Below are 15,092 nucleotides of genomic sequence, written 5' to 3'. Positions count from 1 at the left end.
CGGCTTAGGTCATCATCAGACTCTTAAAAATATTCTTAATTGTTTAATGAACAAATTGAGTGAGTATTGTGGTAGATATTATTAGTGTCAGTAAAAAACATAAAAAAACAATAAAAACTTCTGTATATTTTAAAAAAAATACAACAGAACCATAGAAATGTAACAAATTATTTGGTTTTTTAGTTTGACATTTATATATTTACAATATTACAATTATCAAAAACTATGTACATTCTTCGTCCATATCCAAATCGGAATTGTCACTACTATCATATAAATCTATAACTATGGGAGTTACGTCTTCCATTAGACCGTCCACTTCCCAAAATTTTTTCTCCAGAGTCATTACATGTTGAATATAGTTTTTCCAGTTATCAGACGTAACATTTGAAAACGCTTTTTTTATGAGGTCCTCCATATCCTTCGCTTTGAAGGTGCTGTTATTTACGGCCACATGCCTTTTTACTTGGCTCCATACCATTTCAATTGGATTTAATTCGCAATGGTATGGAGGCAAACGAAGCACTTTGACATTATTTTGTTGTTTACAAAGTTCTTCAATTTTGTAATTATCAAAATTTTGTTTAAATTGCGCGACTACCTCCAAAAGCTCGCACTTCAGATAATTTTCTTCAAAAAATATGTCTTTTTGTCTTAACCAGTCCATAATGTTATTCTTATTCCACGATTGGTTAGGCAACAACTCGGTTTTTACACTATGATATGGAGCATTGTCCATAACAATAACCGTTTTTCGAACTAAGTTGGGCAACAGTTTGTTTTCAAACCAGTTCTCAAAACACGGACCGTCCATTTCGTCGTGATAATCAGCGCTGTTTTTTTTTGCAAGGAAAAACATTTCAGCACCGTTTACAAAACCATTTTCACTTCCGGCATGGACAAGGATGAAACGTGGTCCACGCTGAGTGGGATGCTTTAGTCCAGTACTTAGCCCTTTTATGAACGCATCTCTTGCCGAGGTGACGGTTTTGTCTTTCCATTCTCTGGAAACCGAGTGCCCCACATTGACCCATGACTCATCCAAATACACAATGTCATAGCCCTCAGCCCGATATTGTTTAATGGCCCTTAAATATCCATGCCTCCATGCAATTATATCAGGACGTTCTATTAGCACGGCACTTTTATCACGTTTTGCATAAACAAAGTTCATGTCTTTTAACAACCTGTACATTGTACTGCGGGTAAAATTTGGCAAGTTTTCGTCTTGGTTCACTTTTGGCAGAAGACGATTCAAAGTAGGAGGAATGTTTTCAAAAAAAAAACTATGCACTGTTCGACGAACGCCGATACGAACACCTTCATCGTAAGTATAGTCTCTGGAGTTGTTTCGGCAACGGGTTCTTTTTCTGTTTGTTTTTACCTCAGAAAGCTCACCTTCTTTGTCTTCCTGTACGATTTTTTGAATCGTACGAACTGACACTCCTGTCATCGCGGATACTTTGTCGAATACAATACGTTGACTTTCATCTCGAAGCAAATTAATGTGGTATCTCACTACGTTTAAGATCACTTTTTTAGCACTCAGATGTAAAATTTGACCACTTTTAAACGGCAAAACTGGATCCATTTTAACAATATAATTTTTTACACTTGAGATTTGAGTGCGCGATGGTTATGCCTTAACCCTTGTCCGGGCAGAAGAATTTAAAAACGTAATCGGGCAGTTTGGGCTTATGTATACAGACAAACATATAATCTCCACTTCACCTAATTACACTATTTTGAAAAACATACCGCTCATTTATCTATAACTCATAAATCTGTCTGCTTTCCAAATGTGCTTTCCAAATGACACTATTGTTTGGAATGACTAAGTACATAAAGAGAATTAGAAAACTATTAATAGTCAATTATAAAGTAATCAATATTGTTTACTGTTAGGGCCTGTTAGCCCGGCTTGCCCGATAATGGAAGTTTAAGCACAATATCTTAATTATTATTGCTTTCTATTTATTAACTATTGTGAAAGTAATATTTTATAAATAATTTTGAGAGTTGACACCTAAGCTGTCAGAATTACCTGTGCCATAATAATTAACCAATTGCGTAAAACCTAATATTTTAACCACTAATAAAGACATTTTTCTAATAATCTTTAAAATCACTTCCCTGAAAATGTAACCATATTTATAAGTAATTGTAGTCGTTAAGCTTATTAAATAGATACGTACCTATCTTTTTAAAATAAATTTGATTAACATTGGAAAATATAAATAAAAATTTGAATATAAATAAAGAATGGGTTATTTCGGCCGGCCCTGCATAGTCCCGTGAACTATTGGCAACATACGCCCGTAAGAAATGCACTGGCCTATCTGTTCAGTTGTGAATTCTTAACTTGAAACAGTCTTTAGTGTGTTCAAATAATTAACCACCTGCAAGGGGTAAACTACCCTGGAGTTCCACTATATGGAACTCTTGATAGAATCAATCCCATAAACGTTACAAGAATACATACAACATTATTATATTATGTTAACATTTCAGTCTTCAATTACCGATAGTAGCTATAGATACTACCTAATATTCTTAGTATGGTTGTAGCAGATAACCCATTATAATCCCGTAATAAAAGGGTGTTTTAAAAGTTTATTGCGTGGGATATGAATAGAATTTTCCTTTTGCAAATCATTTTGTTGTCAAAAGTAAAAGTGAAAACTTAAGCATCGTCAGTCGAGATTGTTTAATTTGTTAATTATTTTGATTTTAAAATGCCGAAAATAACTAGTGTCACTACTTGGATTAAACCTTCAGACTCGCAAAACAGAGACATCAGCAAATTCCTTTAATCACGTTTATTCGCTAATTACCACAATGCCGTCTTCTTCCAATAACAATATCCAACACCTTATCATAAAACCTATACCTCCATTAATTTCCCACTACTTAAAAATACCTACCTCCTTCTGATTAGTTCATTTCCTCTACTTTTACTTCCCCCCTGAGCTAAAAATATACCTCGTTATATCAATCAATAAAAACTATCAATTTTGAAGAGTAAATATTTTCATAATAATTTGTGTTAACACAGCATGAAGTTTTATTCAAAAGCAAGCAGAATTTTATAAAATTCATCAATATTTACTGTTTATAATTCTGTTAGAATTTAAACGTAGTGTGTAAAAAACTTGAGTGGGAGAACACTGGAATCAACAGCGATGATGAAAGATTAAATCGCTTAATCCTGACGATATCCTGCTAATTTCCAATGATTACAGGGATACCCAAGAAGTATGTTTGGGTTGACTGAAGTGGGTTTAACCATAAAAAGCCAGTACATGGTATTTATTTTGGCTACTAAAATTAGAAGAGATCAAGATAACCAAACCTGCGATATTAAAAAATCGACAGAAGTCTGTCAATGTTGCGTGCTTAATTGCTATTGAATTTATACCCAGAACTATACTGAGAAGCAATTTACTATTTTTATTGGAAATAAGCCACAATTTTACTCGAAAATACGTTTATTTTGACGTCACTTTAGAAATCTTTCTCAAAATACAACATTTTATTACCAAATAAAAAGTAGTAAGTATTTACAATGATCCACTTGACCAACTGGCACAAGACAACCGGATATCTTTAATATGAGTACCTACCAAAACTAGAGGGGATACCAGGGAACAAACATACATACTTATTAACAAGCCATCAACTAAACTTCGTATAGGCATAAGCAATTCAAAATCGCTAGTGTTAAGAGTTAATGTGATAATTCTTTCATGATTGCAGACAAATACAAACATATGCTTTTCTGAATACATTCATATAATAATTTGTTAACTGAATTTAAAAATGTTTTATATAATTAAAAAATTAATGTAATGTTGAATATTTTACCTATATTAATGACAAATTTTCGAGAAATAATCTTTTGCGACTTAAAGAAAACACCCACCCAGACTATTTGATTTTCCCCGAACAATTTGTAAGATTAGTTTGACGTAAAAATTCCATTATGAAAATAATAAAACCGAATTGTCTGGCACTTGAAATTTTCTTTCGTTTCCCATCATCTGTAGACGTTGGCAATTTCCTAGAAACCATAACTCATCAATGTTCACAAGAGCTTGCATGAAGTCAGTTGCACATTTGCCACATCGTTTACTTGCATTTTTTTCTGCCGTTTTCCTCTGAGCCTTTCGCTTGATTACCTTCCTCAAGTAAATCCAGATTTCGGTTTCTGTCAAATAAGTTGGGGGAAAGGAAAATGTATTTCGCATAATTAAGTTATCATAACAAATTGATATATTATAGATAGGTGTGGCAAGATAAAAATATTAGTTACATTTTATTGTATTTTTCGGTTTTTAAGTCTTTTTACGACACAAAAAACATTGTGTTATATAATGACGGCATTCTGCACGCCTGAGAAAACTATTCTGTTTTTACTCTTCTGCCTTGACTCAGTATTATTTCAATAGCGACGTTTTTGTATTCGTTAACTGTCTTATATTTAAATTGTCTTCTTTTTTTGATAAGATAATATTGTATAATATAAAAAGATACTATTGAAAAATACTCAAAATTACTCTATATACAAAAAGAAAGAAGAAAATTTGATTATGACACATAAAAGCAAGCAGCGTTGTCGTTTTCATTAAAGACTTTCGACAGTCTAGATCACTTAATTTTACTGAAGGAAATTTGGAAGATATGGTACTAGGAGGATTATCGGTACTAATCTTACCATTAAATGAGTATCAAGGAGTCAAGTACTTCTCCGAGGAGGGATTTCTTAGTGTAGGCATCCCACAAGGTTGTTTTATAGGTCCTTTGTCATTTGTTTTTAGGTTACTCATCTATTAATAATCATTGTTAAAAATAGGAGCAATTTTTATCCTGAAAACTTTGCCGACGACAGGAATATATTAATCTTAAACCCTGCAACCCTACAACCCTGCGTGGGTCCTCAAGAATTTCTCTCCAGTCGTCCCTATCCATCGCCTTCCTTCACCAAGGACGTATTCCCATATTTCTTACGTCTTCATAGATGTTATCAAGGAACCTTGTTCTGGGTCTTTCTCTTCTTCTCTGAGCAACGGGTCTATTAAGGAGTGATTTTCTAACTGTCTCATTTTGTTCCATCGACATTACATGCCCTATCCACCTCAGACGTCCTATCTTTGTGTTTCACGATATCTGGTTCCTGGTATTTTCTATAAAGCTCAAAATTATATTGTCTTCTCCACACTCCATTGTCATTCACTGCTCCATAGATTCGTCTTAGTACTTTTTTTTCGAAACATCCTAACACGTTTTCATTACTTTTTGTTAGAGTCCAGGTCTCTGAACCATATGTTAGGACTGGACGTATTATTGTTTTGTAGAGTTTTATTTTTGATTTTCTCGATATAATTGTGGATTTAAGGAGAGGATTGAGCCCAAAATAGCATATGTTGGAAGTGCAAACTCTGCGGTTTATGACTTCGATGATGGTATTATTTTCAGTGTTAAGGAGCGCTCACAGGTATACAAATTCGTTTATTGCTTCGATGACGTCGTTTGCTATAACAAGTGGTTGAGTGCTTATTTTCGTATACTTCGTTTTTTTGTATTAATTATTAAACCCATTTTTGTAGCTGATTATTATAATGCTACATACGCCTCTCGTACAGAGAGAGAGGCTGACATAGACTGTAGAAAATATTTTATACGCTACATTGAGAAGCGTAATTCCTCTGTGGTTAGAGCTATACTAACTACACTACAACTACACTACTATATCAAAAAATATTCAGATATAGGAGGAAACAATATTTTTAGTTGATAACACCAAATTTCTGGGTATACATATCGACCAGAATTAGATTCGTAAATTATGCGCCAAGTTAACATTAGTTTCTTACATTATATTTAGATGCCACCTTAAAATGAGCTGCCTATTTTGCAAACTTGTAATCATTTATATGATTTGGGATAATTTTCTGGGAAGGAAGTACCAAAGTTTTTATTCTACAGAAAAAATAGTTAGGATTCTACTTGGTGTTAAGCGAAAATTTAAAGAATTAGGTATAGTGAGTGTACCACGAACAAATACTTATAAGTGTACCAAAATACTAGGTATTTGTCTTCAAAAATAAAAATATAATAGTACAAGGTGGGGCAAAAATAATCAACCGATGTACTTTTGCTGTAATTTTTTTTAATGAAAAACTTTGCTTCTCATTGAATCTGTGGCTTGTTGACGTAAATTCGCCTAAATTCAAAAAAAAACCTTATACAAGTAAAGTGTAATGGTTAAATCGGGTGATCAGGCTAGACACCGTTGAACCACACAACAACTCTGTTAAAACCACATGTCCTCCAGTCCCAATTCATCCAATTGAGAAAGAAAAAAATTCATTAATAATGCAATTTCCTCCAGCGTAAACTGCACATCACACGCAATACCTTATGAGAGCGGAGTTATTTAATTATGTAACCGGTAAGATGGAAATGGCCCTCATGGCTTATCATAATTCTCGATTAAATTGTCTTCCTCGTCGTCGAGATTGATGATGGCTCGAGAGTACTTTAGACGCGCTTGGCGGTTAACAGCTAACAGCTGCTGCACTCTCAGGACTAAGTAAGTGGACATATTTAAATTTTTTACTTAAACTCTGCGTGGGGAGCCGGCTAATGCCCAAATGCGTGACACGTCATCTTGTTGATTTTCCGGGCTCCTCTGCGACATCTTGGGAAACAGTAGCGATATTCTCAGGAGAACGACTGCTCAGGGGCTGGCCAACCTTGGGAGAATCTTGTGCTGTCCCAGTCTCTCCAAGGCGAGTAATTGTTCAATTGGTGTCGGACGGAAAAAAAAATCTGCGACAAGCTTCACCCAACATAACCAACGAATTGTTGCCAAAAAAATGGAAACACTTATTCCGCGTTCTTACAGAGTAAGCCGAGTGATGGCTTGTCGATTTGTATTCTGTGTGTGTTTGCTTTACAAATTTCAAAACCGAATTGACATTTTGCACATTTACAAATCGCATTATATTTCTTTGTAATTTTTTTTATAAAATTCGAACGATTTTGCTTTCAGAATTTCAGTATATACTGGAATGTGTTAAAAACGCTCTTGCATGAAGCACATTTAGAGAGCGTTCTTTATTTTTGGACATTCATTAACTCTTAACACTATATTTTGTTCTTTTTTTTTAAGATCGTGATTAATAGCACGACTAACCTACATGTTTTGCCAATTTGCACATTTTTCTCCACTACATGAGTTCTTTAAAATGTCCATTTTATTTGTCAAAGTCAAAGTCTAATGTCCGTTTATTTGACATTTTTAAATACAATAGCAGGTAAACATGTATATATATATATATATATATATATATATATATATATATATATATATATATATATATATATTCTGACTTATAAGACCCAGATAAATATGTAGACACGTACATATGTTACCTTTGGAGGTTAGACTCTTTAATGCGACATAGTGTGATGTAAAAACTAAAAGAAGGGGCTAGATTTTTAGACGTGTCGGTTTAATTAAGTGCCAAATTAGTGAGGAACTACTGTATATGCTACAAAATTATAGATATTGCTTATTGTTTGTTATAGAACAGATTGCAATAAACATTTGATGCCAAAAAGCTTTGAAAAAACCTTATTCCTGATTTGAAAAGAAGTTTTAACGCCATGTAATTTCATCTATTTTTCCTAGTACAACAACATAATGCTGTAACCGAATTATGCCAAATATTACAAGCATAATATGTATGTCTTTCTAAACTATCCATTAGTAAACATATTTCTTTTGAATTAAGAGGGCAGTACTGAAAAAATTAGCATTATTTACATTCACAGACTTTTATATGAATTTCTGATAAAAATTAAAACAGACATACGATACAATTTTGTGAAGGTCTAAATTATAAAATGACGCTTTAAACCATTTTACACAAGATTCTTGTAACTTTTTTTAATATCTCAACTATAAATTACATTTATTGATATTGGATCCCTCCAGTGATTTATTATGTACTCGAAATACTAAAAGTCGTCTCGCTTGGGATTTCCATTTATAAAGTTGGACAGACAGGATGTCGATCTCTAAATTGTAATTGTTTTAAAAGTTTTCTAATCGAGGGGAAGTATTCCTTATTGATTTTATGCTCATCATTCGTATTAAATCGTATTTTTTATTTAGCATTTAAACCAATAAACCCTTTATTTGAAAATTATCTAATTAAAATGTATAACTAATACCCTTAAATGAATCAAAATAAATAAAATGTATGTCTACTTTAAAGGAGGCATTCGACAGTGTCTTTAAACAAAAATATCCCTGCGTCAACAACTGATAATTTAAATATATTATTTTAAATATTGTAAAATTTAGTGTCTTTTAAATATTTCAGTACTGGGTTGAACTAGCAGCTTAGTAGACCCTACATGTTGTTAGTGAAGTTATTGTTTCTTCTTTCGCGCATATATGTTTGGCAGTTTGGCAGGTATGTTTAACAGTGATTCGGATCTTTCAGTTGTGGCAGAAAGGGATGAATTTTTTATTTATTGGGTGGATATGGTTTATTAGGTATAGAAATTCTAATCGCAATTGAGTTATTATTACTTGCTTACTAAATTTGGGAGGAAGTGGTAAAGTGGTGCCAACAGCTTCTAGAACATCTTTTAATTTTTTGGTTGTGGAATTCCAGTTATTCTGCCATAAATTAGTAATATGTTGTTTGATAGAACCTTTATAGTCGTTTTTTGTTAGCATGGTTGACTCAGGGATGCCTTCATCCAGTGCAGCTTCATTCGCAAGTGGGTCCACTGCTTCGTTTCCCTTGGTTACCACGTGTGATGGCACCCATAAAAAGTTGTTTCTATATTTTTTAACACTTTGTGGAGATCTGTTTAATATTTTTTGTATATTTTTGTATTTTTTTTAAATAGTATCATTCCAGCTAGATAATGCTATAAATCTTCAATAAGATGTTGAAAACTTTCCTACAAAGAGGAATACCAAAAACGTGGGCTGGATTTGCCAAAGGTAGATGTAAACTTGAACATTTTTTAAATATTAGACAAAAGTTCGACAAATCAAGGAAATTTAATATTTCGTTACACATCTGCTTTATAGATTATTGTAAGGCATTCAACAAGGTCAAATGGCATCACTTATAGCGCAAGCAGTAGGCTTACCAAAATACCTGATTTCCCTTATAACTGAGCTCTACAAACACACCACTGGATCAGTAAAAGTGCCTGACACACTTTTAAATAAATTCCACCCAAAATATGTCAGGCAATAATATATTCTGTCTCCACGACTATTTGTTATATAAAGAAAATATATTATGAGAAGAGCGCATTATGGACGTGAAAAAAACATCTCAATAAATGGCCAAAAATTAAACCATCTGCGCTTTGCGAACCGTCAAGAAGAGTTAATTGATATAAGAGGAGTTGCCAGTCATATGAGACTGGATAAAAATAAAATTCAAATATTTGGTCTGCTTTTATCACATCCAAGGCAAAAATCTTAATAGTGCATAATAAACATAACAATTATTTATCGTATCATAAATTTAAGCACTTTGCTATATGCGTACCTAACAAGTCATTTGATAGTGAAGAAGTTTTTTAGGCCAATATTAACCTAACCTTATTTTATTGAGAGGGACCAGGTTATTTAGTCAAAGTAATAACAAAGTAATAAGACGTGGGACGTGTTTCATTGACAGTGTTGGAGGAGTAGCACTAGTTGGAAAAAAGTTTTGGAAGTTTGAATGCTGGTTGATAGTTGGTTCTAGCATATCTAAATTTTTTTTGTAGATTTCCAAACCATGTTTCAGATAAATAATAATTAAAAGACTCCCAAATCTACTTCGATAATCATTTCTATTCAATTACTTATATGTTAAAGTACTTAATATGCTTTGTTTGGATATTTGCACTATATCTAAATGAGTTAAAGTTAATAATTTTTGCTTTTAAACAAAACCATGTAATTAAATCGATATGAAACGTAATTGGACATAGACAGTGAGTTTTTCGCGCTAACATGCTGTTATCTTTCTATGCTTTTTACTAAACTGATTTAAATTAAAACTTTTTATAGTACGAAATAATAAAGTAAATACAATAAAATCGTTTTCCTTATATTTTAAGAAATTGTAAGATTATTAACAGAAGGAAAAACATTATGGATAAACTCACATTCTGCGTTGAAGTGGACGTTCGCCTACCATATTTCCGCTAATCCTCAATATACGAGACAGTTATGGCAAGTAACACAAGTAGAATATCCCGATAAAATTCAAGTTTTCTAATTTGACATCAAATAACAGATGGACATGAAGTTAGGAGCTCGATAACATTTGTCCCGATCACATAAAGGTCAGATCCATATTGTTTTCAATTGATTTATTCCCTAGGGGAAACAGAGTTGCAGATGTGGAGGATTAGTAAAGACACTGCATATATGTATGTGGAGACAAACATACGAAGAGATTATATTTTGTAATATATAAAATTGCTTTATTGATGTAGTTATCGTTTAGGAACCTGTCACGTACAATATTGGTCTTTATACTACTTGTCCGTTTGTCCGTTGCCTATATATATATATGTATATATATATATATATATATATATATATATATATATATATTATTTTATACTCTCTTCCTTGATCATAATACTGTTCAGTAAAGGTTTACTTATTACTTATTTTTACTTACTTTTTTAAATTTATACCGAGTGGAAGAAAGAAAATATTTTTTAATGTTAAATTTAAAACACCCTGTAGGGAGAACAATGTACGAGAGTGTGCATACATCGAAATCATGTTGTAGTCTCATGTTTTATGAACATTTTGTTTTTTTTTTCCTGATATCTTTAAACTAAGCAATTCGGAAAAGCTAGATCCACCTTCAATCGGATGGGGGCCTTCTTCAAGAGTCACAACCTCTCTCTTGATACAAAAATAAGAATGCTGCGATGCTACGTTTCTCTGTCCTTTTTTATGGTGTTGAATCGTGGACCTTGAACAAAGATATGTGCAGAAAACTGGAAGCATTTGAGATGTGGCTATATCGGAGAATGCTTAAGATCCCGTGGACTGATCGAGTCTCAAATGAGGAGGTCCTCAGAAGAATAAATAAGAACCGAGAGGTACTGACCACCATCAAATCTCGAAAGTTACAGTTCTTCGGACATATTATGCTAAATGAATCCAGATATGCTCTCCTTCAAGCCCTCCTGCAAGGAAAAATATTTATAAAACGAGGTCCAGAAAGAAGAAGAACATCTTGGTTAAAGAACCTCAGAATCTGGTTCAATACAATATATGTGCAGCTTTTCCGCATTGCTGCAGATAAGATAAAGATTGCCATGATGATCGCCAACATCGGTAACGGATAGGCACATCAAGAAGAAGAAGCAATTAGAAGGGTTTATTCTTACTATTCTTTCAACTCACCCTTATACTTTGTTTTCCCTATAGGGTGTCCCAAACTTAACATAAAAACATTTTCTTTCTTCCACACGGTATAATCTCAGAAGGGAAGTTTTAGTAAACTTTTACTTTACTATGTAAGTACCAAAAAAAGTTCTAAAATAAAAGAAAAACTGAATCCGTTAATCCGTTAACGAGAAAACCAACTATGAAAATTATGAGCATGATTTTAGGTGGTGAGAAACTTTTGCGGGTAAGTTTATATATATCATCATCATTCTCAGCATATTCTACCGATTATGGTGTTGCATCCTTTACATATATTCAATCTTCATTTCTGCCCACGATTGTCTAAAATTCGCTTTTCTATGCCATGTTGTACCGGCTTGTTTCCGTATGTCATAGTCCCATCTTAAATTTGGACATCTTCTTGATCTCTTGACGCCTCTTGGATATCACAGTGTAATTCTAGTGGACCAATTATTGTCAGTTCTTCTCGCTAAATATACCGCCCACTGCCATTTTAAAGATTTAATTCTATGGAGTACATCAGTAACCTTGGTTTTCTGTCTGACCGATTCTATTCTTCTCTCTATTATTCTCTTCATTCTATAGTCTGATCGAATGCTTTTTTCTTCAGGTGGATTGGCATCTTTGATTTTAATATAACTGAATTTCTACCAAAAGATGCTTAAACCAGTTTCATTCTTCTGTTGATTTCGGGAAGTAAGGAGCCAGATTTATGTATTAATAGTCCCAGGTATACATACTCGTCCACTGTCTCAAGTACAGTGTGGTTTATTATTACATCTTGGACATACATGTAATCCAACTTTGAACATAGGCCTCCCACAAATAAATCCAGTGTTTTCTATTTTGCGCCACTTGCTTCCAGTTGTGTCCTCCGATCTTCTTAATATCATCAGCCCATCTCATTTGTGGTCTTCCTCTGCTTCTTTTTCCTAAGCATGGTCTCCATTATTATATTTCGTGGTTCGTATCTTTTATCCTTTAGTCGGACATTGTGTCCTGCGAAGCTCCATTTTAATTTGGCAGCATGTTCTCCAGCGTCTTTTACTTTGGTTTTGGTTCTAATCCATTTGTTTGTTTTTTTGTCTATAAGTCTCACCCAAGCATTGATCTTTCCTTCGCTCTTTGTGCTTTTACTATTTTATCCATATTAGACTTGGTGAGTGTCCACGTTTGTGAACCATACGTGTGTATAGGGAGGATACACTGATCGTAAATTCTGGTTTTCAAATATTGTTCTATTTTAGTGCTTTTCAAGATCCAACTCAGTTTTTCAAATCCTGCCCATGCTAACCTTATTCTTCTGGTAATCTCGGCGGTTTGATTTTCTTTGTTAACTTTTATTATCTGTCCCAGGTAGATGTATTCGCTTACTGTTTCTAAATTTATGTCGTTCAAAGTTATTTCTCTAATGTTCGGTGTATTTGGCATTATTTTTGTTTTTTCCAAGTTCATCTTAAGACCTACTTTTTTCGAAGCTTGAAATAGTGCCGTTATCATGCTCTGTAGTTCTTCGAAACTTGTAGCGAATATTACAATGTCATCAGCGTATCTCAAATGACTCAGTTTTCTTCCATTAACATTTATTCCTTTATCTACCCAGTTATTGAACACGTCTTCCAGTCCAAGTGTGAATAGCTTTGGTGAGATAACATCTCCCTGGCGAACTCCTCTGTTGATTGGTATAGCTTTGGCATCTATTTGTATTTTCATTGTAGCTTTCTTGTAAATATATTATGTATGAGCATTCTGTATCAGGAGTCTATCCTGCAGTTGTTCATCGCTGTCTCTATTGCCCAAAGTTCTATGGAGTCGAATGCCTTTTCATATAATGCACAGGCTAGCGAATTTAAGCAGTTCCTAGTTCCCAGTCTATTCCAGCTGCTTTACCGCTTTTCATTTTTGTAATTGTCGATTCTACTTCTTCCGGAAGGATTTCTGGTAGAGCTGGAGAGAATTCTGGTGTTTTCGTTTGTTAGAGCTTTGCTTTGTTGTTTGCTTCTTCCCAATGAATAATGCTTTTCTTTGTTCTTATAGTTTTTCCTGTTTTCGATTGCATTTTCTACCAGTTTTATTGTATTTTCTTATATCTTTCTTAATAATTTTTCTTATTGTCTTAAACAAAGTTATATGTGGGAATAAGCTAAAGTTTTACTTTTTCAGAACAATTTTCGAAGTATAACTTCAAAACAATATTCAGAATTAAACAAGTTGTAGTTGAATATCTTTATAGACAATTAGTTATTTATTTAGGCAGTGCTATCACATCACTATTATAGTGAATAAAGAAAAGAATATAAAATCGAATCTGCAATTTGTAGAGCTTGTAGTTTTTTAATTTTGCTTCAAATAGACACTTTGAGGTTTTCAACGCAAACATTGTCACGGTATATATATATATTATACATCTCACAACCCTGGTATATTCACCAAGAATTAACAAAGTATCAATGTAGATTTCTAATTGAATCTTTAGTAAGTTTGAGCCGAGATAGTGGGGTGTCGAAAATAATGTCTGAAAGTAATTAGTAAATCGTCATCTTTAAGGGCGGAAAGCACGGTGCTGTTCGGGAGAGTGAGCGGTGTTGCTAGCAAGGGGTGATAGCGTAATCAAAATGTCGCGTTTGTTATTAGCTCGTTTATCAACAGACAGCTGCCTTTGATGGCTTATACTACTTGACCTTTATGTTTCGCTTCCTTTCAAGACAACACAACTCGCTGCTTCAATCTCCCTCCATCAATATTTATCTACAAGAAAGGGATAATTTCCTGATATCTTGGAGTCAACTACTATGTATTAAACTTTTGTATTAGGTTATAATTTAATATAGATTTCCCAAAGTTTAACAATTCAATAATTCAATACTATAGAAGTACTATATAATTTAAAATTGAATATTTCATACAAACAAAATGTTGTTTGCCAACATTGTTGTTTGTTTGTAAATACAGCCAATGTGATTGCATACATTTGATAATAAAACGCCTCAGCTACAATACAACTATCATTGATGTTCAAAAGTATGAAAATTTTAAATAATTTGGAACCTGTTTTATGCAATAAATCATTTACATAATTTCAACTGATAATAAAAGAGAAATAGGTATTGACTGGAAAAGCTTAAACAGAAAAACATTTGATATGCACTCCTATTAGGTTAAAGACAAAAGTGTAAGTTCCACATTTATATAAAAATAAAATACAATATGCACTTACCTGCCAAGCAAACCTAATATCTTGTGGTTTAGGCGCCCATACGCCTTGAAATGGTCCATACCTTACTCCCTTAGGAACGTCTGATGTAGTAAAAACACCTGTTTCTCTTACTTCTAATTCACTAGGGAGAAAAAGATACGTGTTGTTCTCGTTCGTACTGTCGTTTACTTTTCTGTTAAATTCTAGTTGCTTATCATTATAGAATTCTGGTGTCTTTTTCGCTGTCTCAATTTGATCGGATTTATTTCTGTAGTTTTCGATGGGACAATAATCGATATTTTCAGATTCTACCCTGGGAGGAACCATCGTTCTTTCCATGGATTGTTCGTCTACGCAAATTTGTTTACTTGGTACTTCTATTTCATCATCAGAACCTTCTACAATTACAAAAGAAAATACTTTAGTAAA

The 15,092-nt window shown here is 33.3% G+C and overlaps 1 protein-coding gene across 3 annotated transcripts in view; it reads right to left on the bottom strand.

The window, feature by feature from the left end:
• Positions 1–15,092, bottom strand: part of ham (hamlet) — a 377,563-nt gene that overhangs the window by 117,885 nt on the left and 244,586 nt on the right. For all 3 annotated transcript variants that reach the window (XM_072520632.1, XM_072520634.1, XM_072520633.1), the window contains exon 2: positions 14,685–15,061. In XM_072520632.1, the coding sequence (XP_072376733.1) occupies positions 14,685–15,061 (377 nt within the window). The remainder of the gene's footprint in view (positions 1–14,684; positions 15,062–15,092) is intronic.

This window comes from Diabrotica undecimpunctata, chromosome 1 (genome assembly GCF_040954645.1).
Source record: "Diabrotica undecimpunctata isolate CICGRU chromosome 1, icDiaUnde3, whole genome shotgun sequence".
Taxonomy (NCBI): Eukaryota; Metazoa; Arthropoda; class Insecta; order Coleoptera; family Chrysomelidae; genus Diabrotica; species Diabrotica undecimpunctata.
This window is presented reverse-complemented; position numbering and strand designations above follow the sequence as displayed.